Source organism: Palaemon carinicauda, chromosome 28, assembly GCF_036898095.1.
Source record: "Palaemon carinicauda isolate YSFRI2023 chromosome 28, ASM3689809v2, whole genome shotgun sequence".
NCBI classification, from domain to species: Eukaryota; Metazoa; Arthropoda; class Malacostraca; order Decapoda; family Palaemonidae; genus Palaemon; species Palaemon carinicauda.
This window is the reverse complement of record NC_090752.1, coordinates 77,485,721-77,506,473: the sequence shown is the minus strand read 5'-3', so window position 1 is coordinate 77,506,473 and position 20,753 is coordinate 77,485,721. Positions and strand designations below refer to the sequence as shown.

The following is a 20,753-nucleotide window of genomic DNA, read 5'->3' as shown; positions in this document are numbered from 1 at the left end:
ACATTTCTTCGCGGTTGCCCGGAATCTAAAGTGGTAGTAGCAAAACTGCGGCGGATGGGAGGTAGTAAGTGGCTGTAGAAGTCACTTGTTGGGGCACGAGCGATTGGTGGGTGGTGGGCGGCTTTGTCGCTGCATCGGCACGTCACGGGGTAGCCGTGTATGTCCTACGGCATTCATGTCAGCTTCGGTTGACGTTGAATAGGCATCCTCTTCGTGAGGGGTGGAGGCGTTGATGGAGGTCTTGAAGTGGCTGTCCATAAGGGCGTCTGCTTTGGTCATCAAGTCCTTTATGGGTAAACTATCGACATCGGGTATGGCAGCGCGTATAGGTCCGGGTAAACGGCATATCCAAAGGGCACGAAGTAGGTTCACGGGTAAACGGCGTATCTAAAGGGCACGAAGTAGGTTCACCTCACGAGGAGAGCCGTCTGCAGCAGGTTGAAGGCGAGTGATACTTGTCATTTCCCTGAGGGCAAGCGAAGCCCTTTGGTCCCCCAACGGTTGTTGCGAGAGCTGAAAAAGCTTTCCTATACGGGCGGCTGGCGATGGCGATTACTGCTGCAGAAGGTATGTTTTGAGGGCGTCATACGCTATTGGGGTGTCTCCTTGTTCACAAAGCCAGTCGGATATTTCCGGGAAGGTGTCCTCGGGTATCGCCGCAAGAACATAATCTGCTTTGATGGTTGAGCGAGTCACGCCCTTGATGCGAAACTGGAGTTCTGCGCGCTGAAACCAAGCAAACGCCTCTCCGCTGGCGAACGATGAAAGTTTCAATGGGGCAGCCGCAGCGCCAACTTCTGTACAGTCCGCCATAGTACCAACGATGGAGGGGCGAGGGGGGTGGGGGTGGAAGGCGGTGGGAGCGAGTCGACTTCCGGGGTCACCAATGTGACGGGCTGAGAGAAGGTTGTGAACTCAAAGGCAGTATGAAAGCAACTGAGTTAATTTATTATGGAACACTCTCCTTTATATAGAAAACCTCGAGGCAACAGGAAATTTCATGTTCGAAAAAATGACAATGTTACATAGGAGAAACGCAGACATGTTTGTTCTGGTTCTTTTTAGTGCGAGGGAAGAGCGAAGATACAAGCATAATATATACAAAATGAATTATGTACGATCGTGTGACACACGGTTGGTACAGTATGTTGATGATGCTCTCTTTATTAGCAGAACACCACAATATTTGCAATTCTTGCTCACCAGAATCCATGAAATATCACATGAGGCTACGCTCGAAATAAATAGAAGAAAGACAGATGATGATGAGAACATAAAATCCAATGGAAGATGAAATATAATTTGAAGGAGAAAGTATTAATGAGGTAGAATCGTTCAAGTATTTAGAAACTATGATCTTCAATAAAGGATCATTAGAATTGGAGTTAGTAAAATATTGAAAAAAAGCAAATCGGACAATGGCTAGGTTAAGTAAAATTTGGAAATTAAATCACCTCGAATTACATATAAAATTCAGGCTATATATCAGTTTATTGAGATCTTTGTTACTGTATGGGCATGAGTCATGGTATAACAATGAAACAATTGCCAACAGATTTAGTAGATTTGAGAAAAAAGCCTTCAGAATAATATTGGGAGTTAAGTTGCACGGCAGGATATGAAATGAAACTAAGAGAAGTTACTTGATGAGATCATGGTTAGGGGTAGATTTAGATGGTTTGGGCATGCCCTTCGCATTCCCCAAGAGAAACTATTTCACCAAGCGTTTAACTAGGCTCTACAAGGCGCTAGAAGAGTTGGAAGACCCAGTCCTAAATGGATGAGAACTCTGAAGGATGCAGTAGGAGATGAATGGAGGAGCATTGAATTAAAACCTCATGATAGAGATAACTGGCGAAATCTAACCGAGGCCCTGTGTGTCCACAAGCGTTTGATGAGATGATATTATTTATGAATAAATATATATATATATATATATATATATATATATATATATATATATATATATATATATATATATATTTATTATATATATACACACATACAAAATCACACATATATATATAATATATATATATATATATATATATATATATATATATATATATATATATATATATATATATTTATTATATATATATACACACATATACACACTCACATATATATATATATATATATAAATATATATAAATATATATAATATATGTATATGGTATATATTTTGTGATGGATGGCTTGACCACCACACAAAAACACTAAACTTTTCAAACAGTATTCACTTAAGTACCATACTAAGTCCACAAAAGGTGGAATAGTATACAATTTCAATAAGAGTGCAAAGTCAATTCAAGGGGACAAAGAAAATACCACAAAAATATACTTAATTTTAATACACAAGTTTCAGACAGAAATAACACCTGAACCTCAACAATACAGTAATTAATGATAAACACTCACTCTTAAACTCCCTGTAAAAGAAAACAATTACACAATTAAAGAAAGGTCATCAACACAAGCATACAAAAAGGGAAGAGGGTCCAGAAAGGAGGAGGCAAACGAAAAGTAAGAATATCCTAACAATTACACATTAAATATCCCTAACAAATTCCTCATTCACTTCTAGGGGTCTCCTCAGAGGACAATAAACTCTCCAGCTGGAAGCTTAATTCATGTGGCAGAAAACACGGATCCAAAACAATGGTGGTGAATGGTTCAATAATGCAGAACGCCCAGGAGTACAGGTCGTGGGCCCGACACACAAATATAACGTTCAAAATCTTTACCTTGGGGCAGAGAGGTCCCCTTGGCTTTTACTGAACCAAGGGTAGTATAATATATATAGGATAAAAATCCTTAATGCAGAGCGAGGATATCCTGGGAAAGCTAAACAGCTTCACAATGCAGCTCTGTAATGGCGATGAATATAATAAATCCAGCAGCAATTATCGTGCCCTTCAAGGTTGGAGGCTCAGAAACACACTGAGGACAACTCCTCCAAGCGAAAACCTCCATACCTCGGATAATGAAGGAGAGCTGCCACGTAACCAACACAACTTGAAAATATAAAATAGTCGTTAGCCAATAATAAACACCAAGATAACCACCGGTGAGGAGACAAAAAGCTAATAAAGAAAGAATACAACACTTCTATACTTAACATTAAAAGTCTAAAAACTTAAATAATTCAGAAATTAATGACAACTAAGTTACACCTCCTCACCCGACCAAAAAAAAAAAAAAAATTCAACTTTTTTTTTTTTTCATAATGTACGTTAACATTTAATCACATATTGAAATAATAAAATAACCAAAAAAAATAGTCATTAAACCACCTGCAAAGACATGACAAACAAAAGGAAAGAGGGTGGCAAGTACCAAGGTTTGCAGCTCACAAGGAAAACAAAATATAACAATATATAACAAATACTAACAACCTCTTAAACTTAATACTAATCACAGGAAAACTTTCCAAAACCAGAAAGGCAAAACATCACTATTCGATAAATAGATACCCCACCTAAAAATTTCCCATCACTCACACCGTTAATAAACTAAATAAAGAGTCATTGCACTAACAACCGGATTCTGTATATATAGTCCAAAGGCTATAACCTTTTCCACAATCAATACACTGTTCATTTTCAGGGATACACATCACTCACTAGCAATAAATGTTGATCACAAAAACCACTGTCTATTTCAGTGCTATATATCACACTTATCACCATAGTGTCCAATACATACACACACACCGAACGACACAGAGAAGACCACCACAAGACTCCCCTGCGCAAACAAACAAACAAACTCGATGAAGCGTAATTATTAGCCTGAAAATACAGAATACCAGATTAGTGCCTATCTCTCTTCTTAGCTTATTATAAACCTTATCGTACCTGACACCTCTAAACCTTAGTAGATTAACCTTAACTCAGTCTAGGGTACCACTCATACACCAGCCTGTAGCGCCTAAAAAACGGCTGTTGTGCTACAGACCCGTGAGCCCATGACCCATCTAATTAATCAATCATTAGAAAGTACCAGTGATCACCCTCACCTTTTAACCTTAAAGATCCCATATAATATACCCAGAACATTATAGTCTTCTGTAAACAAACCATGATTAATAAATCTTAAATATACATTTACTTCTACTCACTACCACTTCAACAGCACACACACCATAATTAGAACGATACAGATACTACCTTTAATAACTGCATAGCCCTCTGTCAATCAACTAATATTCAACGCTGCGAGAGAGAAAATCGGCAACAATATTATCTTTTCCTGGGATGTGGGAAAATTCTAAATTCCATTCTTGCAGCATGAGAATCCACCTCATCAATCGTTGATTTTTATTTTTGTATCTGCTGATGAAGGTCAGGGGATTATGGTCTGTCAAGACCTTAATAGGTGTATCTGAGGAGGAGAGATAAACCTGAAAATGGTTAATAGCAAATACTAAAGCAAGAGTCTCTCTCTCCACAGTGGAATACCTACGTTGGGCGGAGGACAATTTTTTTGAAAAGAATGCGACAGGATGAGAAACTCCCTGCTCGTCATTCTGCAACAACACCGCTCCTACACCAACGTCACTTGCATCCGTGGCAAGAGAAAAAGGAAGGTCAAAATCAGGAGCTCTTAAGACAGGGAAATTAATTAATACTCTTTTTAAATTATCAAAAGCCCGTTGTGTTTCATCAGTCCAGACAAAAGCTACCTTCTTTCTTAAGAGATTAGTCAAAGGATCGGCGATGTCAGAAAAATTTCTAACAAACCTTCGGTAGTACCCACCCAACCCAAGGAATCTTCTGACATCCCTCCTGCACTTAGGGATTAACATTTTTTCAATACATTCGATATTTGCTTGCTTAGGAGCAACTTTACCATTACCAACTTCATGACCCAAATATACGACCCTCGCCTTTGCGAATTCACTTTTCTTTAAATTAATTACTAAACCTGCTTTCTTCAAAACCTCAAACAGTGCCCTAATACGTTTTAAATGAGTTTCCCAATCATTACTATAAATAACAATATCATCAATATAAACTACACACCCCTCTAAACCATAGACTAAAGTATTCATTAACCTCTGAAAGGTGGCAGCCGCGTTCTTCATACCAAACGGCATCACTTTACATTGAAATAGTCCCTGGGGTGTTACGAAAGCGGACAGGGCCCTTGCCCGCTTCGAAAGAGGAACCTGCCAATAACCTTTCAGCAAATCGAATTTACTAATGTACTTGGCCTTACCCATACGATCAATACAATCCTCAATTCGTGGTAATGGGTAACAATCAGACTTAGACACTTCATTCAATTTACGGTAATCAAAACATAACCTGAAATTACCGTCGGGTTTCTTTACCAATACAACAGGGGATGACCAAGGACTTTGACTAGGTTCAATTAGGTCATGTTTTAGCATATAATCAACTTCCTTCGCCACAACCTCATTTTTAAAGGGATTCAACCTGTAAGGTGCTCGTTTTACAGGAGTGGCACTACCTACGTCCACGTCATGTTCAAGGACATTAGTCCTTCCCGGTACATCCGAAAATAATTCATTATAATTAAATACCAATTTCTTTAAAGACTTTTGTTCTTCATTACTTAAATGAGAAACCATACCAGAAAAATGTTTCAAAGAATTCTTATTATCTGAACGCCATTCACTTCCATTAAAACAATTATCATCAATACTTTCACCCTCTGAAAAAGAAAAAAGTTTATCGTTCTCGGAAACTACAGCATTCCCTATGGTTGCCACGGGAGTGACTTTCTCCCGTTCTACATAAGCCTTCAACATATTTATGTGACAAAGCTGAAAAGGTTTCCTTCTCTCGGGAGTCTCTACTAAATAATTAACTTCACTAATTTTTTTCAGAATTTTCCAAGGACCTGAAAAAAGATGCTTTCAATGGATTTCCAGGAATGGGTAACAAAACCAAAACTTTGTCGCCTACCGCAAAGTCACGTGCTTTAGACCTTCTGTCAAAAAAGTACTTCATTCTTTTTTGGCTACACAATAAATTTTCACCTGCAAATTTCCAAGCTTTTGTTAACTTATCACCTAGATTAGACACATAATCTAATAAATTGATCTCAGGGACGTCTCCCTCCCAGGACTCTCGAACAACATCAAGAGGACCTCGAACACAATGGCCAAACACAAGGCTGAAAGGCGAAAAACCTAAAGACTGACTTGGGACAGAACGAAAAGCGAACAACAAATAAGGTAATTCCTTATCCCATTCAGAACCATTAATCAAACAATATTTCTTTACCATGGATTTCAGGGTCTGATGAAATCTCTCCAGAGCTCCCTGACTTTCTGGATGATATGGAGAAGAGGTCACATGTTTTATATTTAACTCTGCCATTTTATCTCTGAAATACCTGCTAACAAAATTAGAACCACAATCCGATTGAATAATTTTAGGCATCCCAAACCTGGTAAAAAAGTCAATTAGTACATCTACAATTTTAACACTTTTTATCGTACGTAGTGGTATTGCCTCGGGATATCGAGACATCCTATCCATGATAGTCAAAATATATTAATTTCCACTACGAGTCCTTGGTAATGGTCCAACAATATCAATAATGACCTCCGTGAAAGGTTCGGAAACCACTGGAATGGGACATGGAGGCGCTTTTGGAATAAGCTGATTAGGTTTACCGACCTTCTGACAAACATCACAGCTATTGACAAACTTCTTTACGTCCGCCTTCAACTTCGGCCAATAATAATTCATTAACAACTTGCCAGAAGTCTTATGAATGCCAAAATGTCCGGCCAAACCACTTTCATGCGCCAATGATATAAACTCATTCCTGTAAACAAATGGAACCATTATCTGTTTCAAAATTTCATAATCAAAGTTATCAGCCTCCATAGGCCTAGTCAACCTATATAAAATATTATTAATTATTTTAAATTTGGGACCGGTTATATCAGTCACCTCACCTGACTCAATAGGGAGATCCCGAAAATCCTTTTTCTGAGCTTTGATTAGCTCTTCAATAGTCCAATTCAGTTTGTCCTTCAAAATCCCAAGATCTACAACTACGCTATCACTACGTTCTAAACTACTTAAATCTAGATCAATTTTTGACTCTGCAGCGTCAACAATTCTAGCACTAGAACGAGTAACTGCTGCTACTTCACTATCAGGGTTTATCAGTATGGGACAAGTATTATTCTTCAGAGCAACATCATTCCCTATCACAACATCAACATTTTTAACCGGAAATTTATCAACGATGGCCAATTTCAAATTCCCTGCAAAGGAAGGGCAGATTAAATTAAAATTTTCCATGGCATACGATTTTACCGTATCGGGAAAACCAGCCAATAACACAAATTCCCCACTTTTTGGTACAAAATTGCAAGGTAATGCCTCCCTTAATATCAAAGACTGAGCTGCACCGGTATCACGCAAAATACGCACACGTCTTTTCTCGGACGAATTGGCGAAAGAGACACTACCGAAGGACAAATATCTGTCAAAACAACCAGGTAGTCATTGATCAGCAGATGTTGTTGGGGTAGGTTCTCTCTCTCTCTCTTCCACACCCATCACTGGCCTAACATTAGCATTTTGTGAGTTTCTAAATGCATAACACATGCTCTTTACGTGCCCCTTCTTATTGCAAAAGAAGCACGTCAATGTTTTCAATTTCTCGGGATTATATATCTTAGGTCTATTATTCCTGTTAGGAGAAAAATTAATATTAGTATTGGCATTGCCCTGATCATTACCTCTATAATTATTTCTAGTAAACATCCCTGCATTATTATTATTGTTAGAATTATTATTATTGTTGAAATCATTATTCCTACCTACTTTACCCCATCCGGACTTCACCATTTTTGTTACTCCCCCTAACTCACTCTTATGAGACAAATAATACTCATCACTAGCGATGGCTACCTCCTGAATGGTCTCTAGTTTTAACTCTTCGAGGTGAACCTTCAGTTTATCCGGAACACACCTCTTGAACTCCTCCACCAACATTAATTCCTTCAATTTCTCAAAATTTACCACTTCCTTGGACTTGAACCAATCACTAGCATATTGTTCCTTCGATCTTGCGAATTCAATAAAAGTCTGCTCCCTACTTTTTTCTAAGTTCCTGAAGCGTTGCCTATAGGCTTCAGGGACTAACTCATAGGCCTTCAAGACGATAGCCTTTACACACTCATAATCTGATGACAGATCCTCCTCCAGAGTTACATACACCCTCTGAGCTCTTCCAATCAATTTACTTTGTATAAGAGTGGTCCAATACTCTTGGGGCCACTCCAACCTTGCTGCAATCCTCTCAAATGATACAAAAAACTCTGCAATATTGTCTTCCTCAAATTTAGGCACAAATTTGAGAGCCTGCGCTAAATTAATAGCAGGCGTTACTGACCTATTTGGGGAAGGGGGAGAGGAAGAAGAGGAACCTGAGTTTTTCATGGCAATCTCATGCTGCCTCTCCTTTTCTCTTTCCTCCGCCTTAAACTTTTCTATATCAGACTCCATCTGCCTCAGAGCAATTTGCCTATCCAAAATTTCTACAGATAACAGCGCTTTATCAGGTTTCACTTGTTCCCCACCAGCCTTTACAGTTTTAACACATTCATAAATTTGCAATAGCAATACACCCTTTCTTATTGACACATCATATCCCAATTCAAAATGTTCTGCTACAATTTCCAAATCTTCCCTATTCAACTCTGCAAGCCTTTCTTGCCACCCCTCTCCGCTAAGGAGGTCTAGTACATTAACCATGATGACCACTATTATTCACACAATACTAAATTAAAAAAAAAAACCACGAGGAGGTGAAAATATGCTGCCTGAAAAACAACCCCAAGAATTTACTTTGCACATACACCGGTGAATACTTAGGAACAAAAAGATCCTGTCACGGTCGCCATTTTGTGATGGATGGCTTGACCACCACACAAAAACACTAAATTTTTCAAACAGTATTCACTTAAGTACCATACTAAGTCCACAAAAGGTGGAATAGTATACAATTTCAATAAGAGTGCAAAGTCAATTCAAGGGGACAAAGAAAATACCACAAAAATATACTTAATTTTAATACACAAGTTTCAGACAGAAATAACACCTGAACCTCAACAATACAGTAATTAATGATAAACACTCACTCTTAAACTCCCTGTAAAAGAAAAAAATTACACAATTAAAGAAAGGTCATCAACACAAGCATACAAAAAGGGAAGAGGGTCCAGAAAGGAGGAGGCAAACGAAAAGTAAGAATATCCTAACAATTACACATTAAATATCCCTAACAAATTCCTCATTCACTTCTAGGGGTCTCCTCAGAGGACAATAAACTCTCCAGCTGGAAGCTTAATTCAGGTGGCAGAAAACACGGATCCAAAACAATGGTGGTGAATGGTTCAATAATGCAGAACGCCCAGGAGTACAGGTCGTGGGCCCGACACACAAATATAACGTTCAAAATCTTTACCTTGGGGCAGAGAGGTCCCCTTGGCTTTTACTGAACCAAGGGTAGTATAATATATATAGGATAAAAATCCTTAATGCAGAGCGAGGATATCCTGGGAAAGCTAAACAGCTTCACAATGCAGCTCTGTAATGGCGATGAATATAATAAATCCAGCAGCAATTATCGTGCCCTTCAAGGTTGGAGGCTCAGAAACACACTGAGGACAACTCCTCCAAGCGAAAACCTCCATACCTCGGATAATGAAGGAGAGCTGCCACGTAACCAACACAACTTGAAAATATAAAATAGTCGTTAGCCAATAATAAACACCAAGATAACCACCGGTGAGGAGACAAAAAGCTAATAAAGAAAGAATACAACACTTCTATACTTAACATTAAAAGTCTAAAAACTTAAATAATTCAGAAATTAATGACAACTAAGTTACAATATGATATCTATGTATATATATATATCTTTATATATATATATATATATATATATATATATATATAATATATATATAATATATGTATATGATATATATATGATATCTATGTATATATATATATATATATATATATATAAATATATATAATATATGTATATGATATATATATGATATCTATGCATATATATATATATATATATATATATATATATATATATATATATATATGTATATATATATAAATATAATATATATACACATATATAATATATATATGTATATATTATATATATATATATATATATATATATATAAATATATATATATATATATATATATATATATATATATATATATATATGTGTGTGTGTGTGTGTGTGTGTGTGTTCTGTATATATTATTAGTTATTATTATTATTATTATTATCTATGCTATAACCTTAGTTGGAAAAGCAAGATGCTATAAGCCAAAGGACTCCAACCGGAAATAATAGCCTAGCGAGGAAAGGAAATAAGGAAATAAATAAATGATATGTGAAACAATGAACAATTAAGATAAAGGATTTTAAAAACAGTAACATCAAAATAGATATAACGTATATAAACTATAATAAAAAGACATGTCAGCCAGTACTACATAAAAACATTTGTTGTAAGTTTGAACTTATGAAGATTTACCAATTCAACCACCCGACTAGGAAGATCATTCCACAACTTGGTCACAGCTGGAATAAAAACATCTAAAATACTCTGTAGTATTGAACCTCATGATGGAGAAGGCGTGACTATTAGAATTAACAGTATGCTAAGTATCACGAACAGGATGGAACTGTCCGGGAAGATCTAAATGTAAAGGATGATCAGAATTATGAAAAGTCTTATGCAATATGCTCATTGAAGTAATTGAACGAAGTTGGCAGAGATTAATATTTGGATCAGGAGTAAAAAATTTAATAGACCATAAGTTCCTGTCCAACAAATTGAGATGAGAAGCAGCAGCTGAAGCCCAGACATTAGAACAATACTTGAAACAAGGTAGAATGTAAGAATTGAAACAACTCTTCGAAACAGATTGATCACCGAAAATCTTATAAGAATTTCTCAGTAAGCCAATTCTTTGTGCAATTGAAGAAGACACAGACCTAATGTGTTTCTCAAAAGTAAATTTTCTGTCGAGAATCACACCTAAAAGGTTAAGAGTCATACAACGTTAAAGAAACATTATCAATTCTGAGACCTGGATGCTGAGGAGCCACTGTCCTTGACCAACTTGAAATCATACTTTGAGTTTTGTTAGGATTCAACTTCATACCCCATAATTTGCACCATCACCAATTTTAGTTAGATCTCTATTAAGGGGTTCAGCAACTCTAGATCTATGTTCAAGAGATGGAATTGATGCAGAGAGAGTAGCATCAAGCTTGCTTTCAAGGCCAAACCACATGTCATGTGCCTATAGTACGAAAAGTAATGGGCCAAGAACGCTACCCTGAGGAACACCAGATATCACATTCTTATACTCATTATGGTTCCCATCAACAACAACTTTTTGTGATTTATTACTTAGAAATTCAATAATGATGCCAAGAAACGATCCACCCACTCCTAACTGTTAGAGTTCGAAAACAGGGGCCTCATGATTGACGCAGTTGAAAGGTCTTCAAACTTCTTAATTATTTCAGTTATTCTCTGTAAGGATGAATGCAAGATTTAAGTTTGTTTGGTATTCGTTAAAAAGGATTATGAAAAGATGAGTGCTTGGAAAGAGATGTATTCTCTAGATCACTGGTGCAGACACTAATTTGAAATTCTAAGGTAATTCCTTTAAAAGGATTATGAAAAGATGAGTGCTTGAAAAGAGAAGTATTCCCTAGATCACTGAGGCAGACACTAATTGAAATTCAAAGGCCCAGTGGCCGTAGTCATGACGTAATGAAGATGTCACTACAATAACAGAAAATGGAGTAGGAATAATATTATATAGGAAGAATAACCTTGGCAATCATTTACATTGAGCATATATCATAACATCTCTAATATTCATCATAACCATAACTTATCACAGGTTTTCTATTTCTAGCTGAGCGCCTGACATGAGGCACTTCTGTTATAGGAATATCACTAGAAACCCTAATAGTTGGTACACTTATATGTTATTGTGAGGCGAAACATTGGTAGGGGACCCAACAGAAATATAAGGTTGCACTATTTTTTGATGAGAAGGTAATTCATTATAGGGTGATACACAACTGGATTCATTATTGACGCTTTTCTTTTGTTCTGAACCTATAATTTACAATAGTTGATTACAGTGTCGTTTCCATATGATTTCTAATTCCTGAACATGAACATTATACACATTTACACTTAATTTCTGAACAATAGTACCATGAAAACATTTCAGACCATCTCTCAAGTTAAGTGCCAGAACTTTATCACCTACCTCAAATTTATTTATTTGTTTGAATTCACAAGATTGTTTATTAGCAGCATATTTAGGGTTTATTCTATCTTTAACCAATACAAACTTTCTATTATTCAGGGAGACTGATGGGGGAATACTAGTAACAGAATGTGGAACAGTACGATAATGGAATAAAACTTGAGCCAAATGTGCTTTGAATGATTCACCACTTTGATATTTCTTAAGCAAATCTTTTGCAACCCTTACCTCCCTCTCTGTTTGACCATTACTTGATGATGAATAGGGAGGAGGAGTTATATGGATAATGCCATTGTTCTCCATAAACTTTTTAGATTTACTGTTGGTGAAACACGAAACATTATCTGCTACGATTGTATCACACAATCCATTATGTGAAAATACCAAATGCAAAGCGTGAATTGTTTCATTTGCACTCGTACAAAGCTCTATTTTCACTTCTATATACTTGCTAAGTGATCTATAACAATAAGACATGTGTAAGATTCATAGAAAAAATGGTCTATGAACATGAGACCAAGGCCGTGGTGGAGTAGGCCATACTACTGGTTGATTCTTACTTGGTGTTGCTTGAACAGACTGACATCTTACAATTTTCCTTTCAACATCATGATCAGTCTTACGGTACCAGATAAGTGAGGACACTAAAGACATTCTACACATTCCTGGATGGCCTACATAAAATTTCTCTAATACCATTTGCTGTACAGAATGAGGAATTAAAACATGATTCTGATACGGAATACAGCCTTTCATAATATACATATCCCTCAGAACGTTCTTATATGGCAACAAGTTAGACTTAGCATTGATAGGAACACCGTATTTTATACAATGTTTCAACTCAGATATACTTTAATCTTTATCTGTCTCCTTTTGAATTTCAACACAGGTTATATTCATATCTGACAGGGAATTCACAGTAAAGATTAGTTCATATGGGTCACAATCATGGCCATATTCAGGTAGAGGCAGTCTACTTAAACAATCACTGTCAACATTATCTGTGCCTTTTGAATATTCAAAACAACAATCAAACTGAGCTAGTCTTAGATACCAACGCTGTAACCTAGCAAAACATGTGAAAGGTATGCCTGCTGTATGGGAGAACAGTTTACGCAAAGGTTGTTTATCATTCCTAATGATGAATTTTGAACCAAGAAGTAGTTCTCCTAATTTTTCCCACCCAAACACTACAGACAATGCTTCCGTTTCAAGATTTGAGTAATTACATTCCGCATAGTTCAGAGTATGTGATGCAAATTTTACAGGCAGCTGCAAAGACTACATATCTTTATTTGGCGTCAGTACAGCAGCAATTCCATATCCTGAACTGTCTGTTTCTCAAGGTTTCATAACCTGGATTATAAAACTGTAGAACCCTGTGAGATGTGAACAATATCTTAACAGTATCAAAGCACTTCTGTTGTTCTTGATTCCTTACAAATCTTGCGCTATAATATATACAATGGGGCAAACTCATCACTGAATTTAGGAATAAACCGTTTATAATAGCTACAAAGTCTCAAGAATGTTTGCAATTACTGTAAGTCTTTGGGCAAGGGCCATCAACAGTGGAACCAACTTTTCCAGGATCAGTATGCACCCCCTTTCTATTGAAAATATGCCCTAAATAATGCACCTGTAAAAAGGGAACATTTATTGTTATTAATTTTGATACCAACATCCTGAAGAGTATTTAATACTCTCCTCAAGGTAACAGTATGCTCATCAACATTAGGAGACAAAATAAGTAGATCATCCTGGTTAGAAATCACATGTCATTCAGTAACTGTAACATAAATTACTGGAATATACTGGGACTAGCCCGTAAGCCGAATGGGAGGTAATTGTGTCGATAAAACCCTTCACAAGTGTTAATTGTTGCATATTTCTTAGATTCTTTATCTAATGGCAACTGTAAAAATGCATGTGCCAAATCAATTCTAGAGAAAACTGTTGCAGCAGCGCCAACTGCTTGTGCAGTGACCTCATCAATAGAGGTAATGGAATCTGCTCTGTATCGAGGAATTTATTCACTGTAACTAAAAAATACCCACATATTCGAATGGGATTCTCATCCATCATAACATCAACTGTGGGTGGAGCCCAATCACTGGAATATACCCTAGATATCTTGCCACTAGCAATTAGCCTGTCAAGGTCTTCTTTTACCTTACTTTGTAAACGTAATGGATCAGGTCAAGCTCTTGCGCAAAAATTGGCCTTGCATCAGACATGACATTTAAAGAGATGGAACTGTTGTAAAGAGTTTAGCATCATATGCATATATTTTCTAGGCCAAACCACTTATGTGTATACAGTATGAAATGTAATGGGGCACAAACACTACCCTGAGGAACACCAAATATTACATTCCTATACTCACTATGGTGCCCATCATCAACAACTCTTTGCAATATGTAACTTAAAAACTCAATAATGATACAAAGAAAAGACAACTCTCTCCTCTCAGGTTACGGTTCACTTTCCCTTTGCCTACACAAACAACAAATAGTCTGTCCTATTCTTTAAATATTCTCCTCTATCCTCATACACCTGACCACTGAGATTACCAAACAATTCTAATTCACCCAAGGAGTTAACTACTGCACTGTAATTGTTCAGTGGCTACTTTCCTCTTGGTGAGTGTAGATGAGTCTTTAAGCTATGGTAAGCAGCTCTTCCAGAAGAAGGACACTCCAAAATTAAAGCACTGTTCTCTAGTCTTTGGTAGTGCCATAGCCTCTGTACCATGGTCTTCCACTGCCTTGGGTTAGAGTTCTCTTGCTTGAGGGTAAACTTGGGCACACTTTTCTATCTTATTTTTTTTTCTTCCTCTTTTGTCTTTTTGAAATGGTGTGTTGGGCAGGCTTAATAGAAGGGCCATGGATGCCTGGTGGTTTATCAAGAGGTCGTCTTTTCCTTCCACTGTCTTGGATTAGAGTTTTCTTCCTTGAGGGCACACTCGGGCACACTATTTTTATCTTTTCTCTTCCTCTTGTTTTTTTAAAGATTATATAGGAAATATTTATTTAAATGTTGTTACTGTTCGTGAAATATTTTATTTTTCCTTGTTTCCTCTCCTCACTGGGCTATTTTCCCTATTGGGGCTACTGGGCTTATAGCATCTTGCTTTTCCAACTAGGGTTGTAGCTTAGCAAGTAATAATAATAATAATAATAATAATAATAATAATAATAATAATAATAATAATAATAATAATAATAATATTGATGTCAGACAAATTCATCACCTAAAGATTTTTTGAATTCAGACAAAATTGTATTCCTGACGTCATCATATTTGCTGACATTTACATTATTTACCTTATCAGAATGTTGCATAACATCAGATTACACAAGTTTAATATCCATCTGTCGACATAAAATCCCACCTAACAGATTAACATTATTGGAATTTACAATTAAGAATTAGTGTTTCAACATTTTGTGACCATAAGTCACATTTACATAAGTTTTTCCACATAAATCTATAGCATTTTCACTGTATCCACGAACACGGTGTTTTGTTGAAGAAATAGCAACAGGGCCCCTGGCTGCACCACTGACATATTGTAGAAACATGACTTCCACTATCAATTTCAAAATCGACTTTCTGATTGTTAATAAAGCAGCTCATCATATATGGTGAATCAGACATAGGCACATTGGAGTTTATTCTAAAAAAGAATTTACCCTTCGTCGAAAGCATTCACAGCTGTCTTTTACGTCACTAACATCCATCTGGTCACAGTGCACCTTCCTCATAAGCTGCGTTGCTACATCTCCCTGGGTCATTGCTGCATTACTCGTTGCTTCAGAGACAGCATGCGATGACTTTGCAGTGGATTGGCAACACTGAGCAAGGTGTCGAGTTTTCTGGCATTTAATGCATTTCAATTCCATGGCAAATCAATCATTATCAAAATGTTTTGCTTGCTGACCACACCTCATGCAAACATATGAGGTAGAAACTTTTTAATACCTTTAGGCCTATGTTCAGCAACTTTATAGCTTATGTGGTGACTGCATTCTGGCTTTATATCCTGAGCATCAGCAGAAAGTGTTGCCAGTAGTTTCGCCTTCTCAACACTCTCTCTAAATGCATCTCGCCAAGACCTATCCCGACGAAAATTTTTATAATTGCAATTTGAATGCAAGTAATTTGATGCACGGACATACAATAGATTCATCAGGAAGTTGTTTCCTATTTAGGAATTGTACCGTTGCACCTGGCTCACTCTTTTTAACCTAATACTGAGCCTTTCCCCATATGCTGCTTATCTTCTATTCACCTTACCCCTAAAGCCTATCATATCTTCTATTTGCCTTTTGCCATATGCAACCTATCTTAATTTCTGTTCACCTTTCCCCATATGCAGCCTATTTCATCTTCTATTCGCCTTTCCCCATATGCAACCTATCTTAACTTTTATTTGCCTTTCCTTATATGCAACCTATCTTAACTTTTATTTTCCTTTCCTTATATGCAACCTATCTAATCTTCTATTTGCCTCTCCTCATATGCAACCTATTTTATCGTCTATTTGCCTTTCCCCATATGCAACATATCTTCTGTCTGCCTGTTCCTATATGCAACCCATCTTTTCGACCTCATTTCCAATCGACTGACCTATGTAATAGATTCAATGACCTTTTGTTTAAAGGATAAAAACGACCCAAAGTTTTTTCCTCCTCGACATTCCCCACAAAAACGTCCCGTTTAAAACAATAGGCTTTTATTCCTTCGATTCAGACACTCAATAGCTTCATAAATGTTCCCCAGAAAGAAATGTCATTTTTGGTTAACCCTTTGTCAGCTCTTGTCTCATTGTTTTTACCGTCCATGATGTATTTGTTTCGTTTCTATAATGCATTTATTTCACGTTTTCATGATCAATTGCATTCTCTGGTCATTTTGTAAACATTCCTGAATATTTCATTTCTGTTTTTAGGATCCTAGTGTCCTGGTTTTACTGGTATTCGATATAGTTTGGTGAGAGCATTTTCATTGTATTTCTTCTTATCTAGTATCTAATCTTGAAGTGAAAGATAACTCATTCATTGAAAACCTCTTAATTAGATGCAATTACATAGCTGTTATCCATAATTGTCTTTTTTTATCTTATCGTTTACTATAATGTCATGTTATAATACTTTCCTGTAATACTCTAATTCCCCCCCCCCCATTTTCTTACGGTGTAAGGGCATGATTACTAATGATTGACATTTGCTGTTGAATTTTTTTTCCGAGTTTTTCTTGTTTGATTTCCGGGAGAAAATAATTTTCCGGTGTAGTATTTCCAGATAATGTCCTCCTTTTTACCACTTTACTCTTGAACGCCAGTCTGTCTTGCAGGTAGTTCAATTAAGATATAATCTGAAAACGTTATTGCTTATAAAATTTATTAATAATTTATTAGAAGTTGCAATATTTACGCTGCTAAGATTATTGGTTATTGACTTGATAATATTTTTAGGAGGAAATAGTTGACTAAAGTGAATGAATAATTCATTTAATTTTTCCTGTTCTCTTTTGATTACATAGAAAAAAATCTTAATCTGCTTTTCATTATTTTCAGTTGTATGTGCTCCACCGACACAAACTGATTGGCGTAAGATGACTGAAATTTTTGTTGCGAAGAATATTGTAACGTGGGAGGGAAGACGCTGTAATTTTGAGGAAAAATATGGCGAGACTGATTCCATCCTTTACGCGGTAAGTCTTCCCCAGTGGGACAATTTTATTACTTTAACAATGCGATTCCAAAACGACCTTCGGTAGGAAACATTTGTGGCGCCTGTAAGACTTCAACAGTATTGTTTAGTAAGAAAAATATTTTATCGGACCTACAAGGGTTTTTTGTAGGATAAATATTTCTTGTAAATTACAGTTTCTATTCTCTCTCCCTAAATTACGTTGTCGTAGTAGTAGTTGTAGTAGTAATTTTTTATTTCATTTTATTTATTTATTTATTTATTTATATTTATTTATTTTTGCTTCATCACGGGTTTATTTCCGTTATGCAAAGTGTTCTATAGTAATGGGAAAAAAACTATTAAATCTGATTTTAAGAAATTGTGTTTTGTCAGTTTATTGGTAGAATATTCTAAGTTCTTTCGAGAATAGCTGTATGTTATTCTGCTTTATTATACTACATATGTATGAGAGATTCTTGTTTATGGAGTTATCCCTATTGATATTGATGTATTTTGCGTTCTTATTTTCCTATTCACGCTCAAACATTTTGATATTTGAAAACTTGTTTTTAAACTTCAGTGCCTTTGCAAATTTGTTCCGTAGGAATATTCGCTTATTATGAATTATACTAATGATAATGGTAATGACAGTAATAATAATGTTAATAACAGTAATAATAATGATAATTGATGAACGATAATATAACAACAGTAATAGTGTATTAAATTCTACGTGGGGAGAATTTGAATGAAATTTGGTTTTCCCCGTGCCTAAACTTTGACCCTTCAAAAAACTTATAAATCATTTCTACGGAGGTTAAGCCCTATCATTTTCCCCATATATTGTTTTTCTTTACCATAGATAGAAAAGGCATGTTTTTAACTCCTTCCAACTGGCCCTTATTAGATGTTCACTACATTGCAGGTTTCAAATGGACGGAAAATTGAATACGGTTGTGCTTAGGTGGTCACTGAATTATAGAGGCCTCAGGTCGCAAGGTTGTGAATCTCTGTGGCTCTCTATGCAATTACGGTCTTCGTGACTATGCTAAAAAAATTTAGTACAAGGAGTACGCTTAAACACCCCCCCCCCCCCCCCCCCCCTTTCCTTCATCAGCGGTTTGCAGCTTCTGATATTTGTGCAGAATTTTTTGGTTTCATCTTGATTGGTTACGTAGCTGCTTTAAAAGTGATTTGCTTCATTTATTGATATCGGTATTCCTTTGGGTTTGAGTCTTTTGTTACTTTCCTTTGGGTTTGTGTGTCTTTCGTCAGTTTCTTTTGGGCTCACATCTCTCTATCGGCTGCTCTTGAAGTTCATATCTCTCTTGTCAGATTTCCTTTTCGTTCATATCTCTTATCAGTTTTCCTTTGATTCCTATCTCTTTTGTGAGTTTTCCTTTGGGTTCTCTCTCTTAATCAGCGTTCATTTGGGTTCACATCTCTTAATCATTTTTCATTTGGGTTCATATCTCTTAATCCTTTTTCATTTAGGTTCATATCTCTTAATCATTTTTCATTTTGGTTCATATGTCTTAATAATTTTTCATTTGGGTTCATATCTCTTAATCATTTTTCTTTTGGGTTCATATCTCTTAATCATGTTTCTTTTGGGTTCATATCTCTTAATCATGTTTCATTTTGGTTCATATCTCTTAATCAGCTTTCATTCAGGTTAATGTCTCTTAATCAGCTTTTATTTAGGTTCATATCTCTTGCCAGTTTCCACATAATGAATATCGACTATCACATTGGCCCTCTTGGTGAAATTATTGTGTCTATATTGGTATTTAGAGATGCTAATCCGTACCAGACATTATTGGAAGCGATGACTTTTACTGTTATTGAAAGTTTGAATGCTAATACTGGAATTGAATTAGGATATCAGTATATCATGTTCCCGAATAAGATCTGCAGCCAGGGCTTCGTTAATTATTAAAAGTCCAGATGATGTAACTCTCTCTCTCTCTCTCTCTCTCTCTCTCTCTCTCTCTCTCTCTCTCTCTCTCTCTCTCTCTCTCTCTCTCTCATACACACCCACACCCACACATAATACTCGTATTTTTATTTGAAGACATTTGAAATTGTACAATTTCAAAACTATTTTTAATACTACATCCTTACTTTTATGATTTAAGTAGATAACAGTGTATGTAGACGATTGTAATCCCATACTGTAAGTGTAAGGAGATTCTAATTGAAGTTGTATTTTATAGGAAAGTGTTACTTTCCATAATAGTATTTGATATTCATGTAATATACTCATTATTTGCTATCAAGGATGTTCTATTGAATAGGTAGTCATCATTACTGTGTTTGTGATATGGTGTTCTGTACAAATAACACAACGTAGGGCTATAATTTCTCATGAAAAGCTGTTGTCATATGATGATTTGTTAAAAACGGCGATGTAGAAAGAGCAAACGGCATGGCAACAACCATTTGGAGACAACAGTATTTGCAATAAAGTATTTACGAGCTACACCCCAACAACAATTGGGAAACTTGTGTGGTATTTTCATATATCTGCAATTTGCTTGGTTGGAGTTTTGGAGACAGCAATAATAGCATATTGTTCGCTAACCAAATCCTTTCCACAACTTTGCATTAGATTTCCCTTGTTAAGAATTATGTAACCATCATAAAGCATTGTTGTAATAAAAATGGGAAACAATGTTGAGTAATGAATCTGAAAATAATGAATTAAAACAAAG

The 20,753-nt window shown here is 36.1% G+C and overlaps 1 protein-coding gene across 1 annotated transcript in view; it reads left to right on the top strand.

The window, feature by feature from the left end:
• The window catches only part of LOC137622099 (uncharacterized), a 170,957-nt gene extending 152,808 nt beyond the window's left edge, over window positions 1-18,149 (top strand). The window contains exon 4 of the mRNA XM_068352569.1: window positions 17,922-18,149. Coding sequence (XP_068208670.1) covers window positions 17,922-18,124 — 203 coding nt within the window. The 3' untranslated portion in view covers window positions 18,125-18,149. The remainder of the gene's footprint in view (window positions 1-17,921) is intronic.
• Window positions 18,150-20,753: the final 2,604 nt, after the last annotated feature.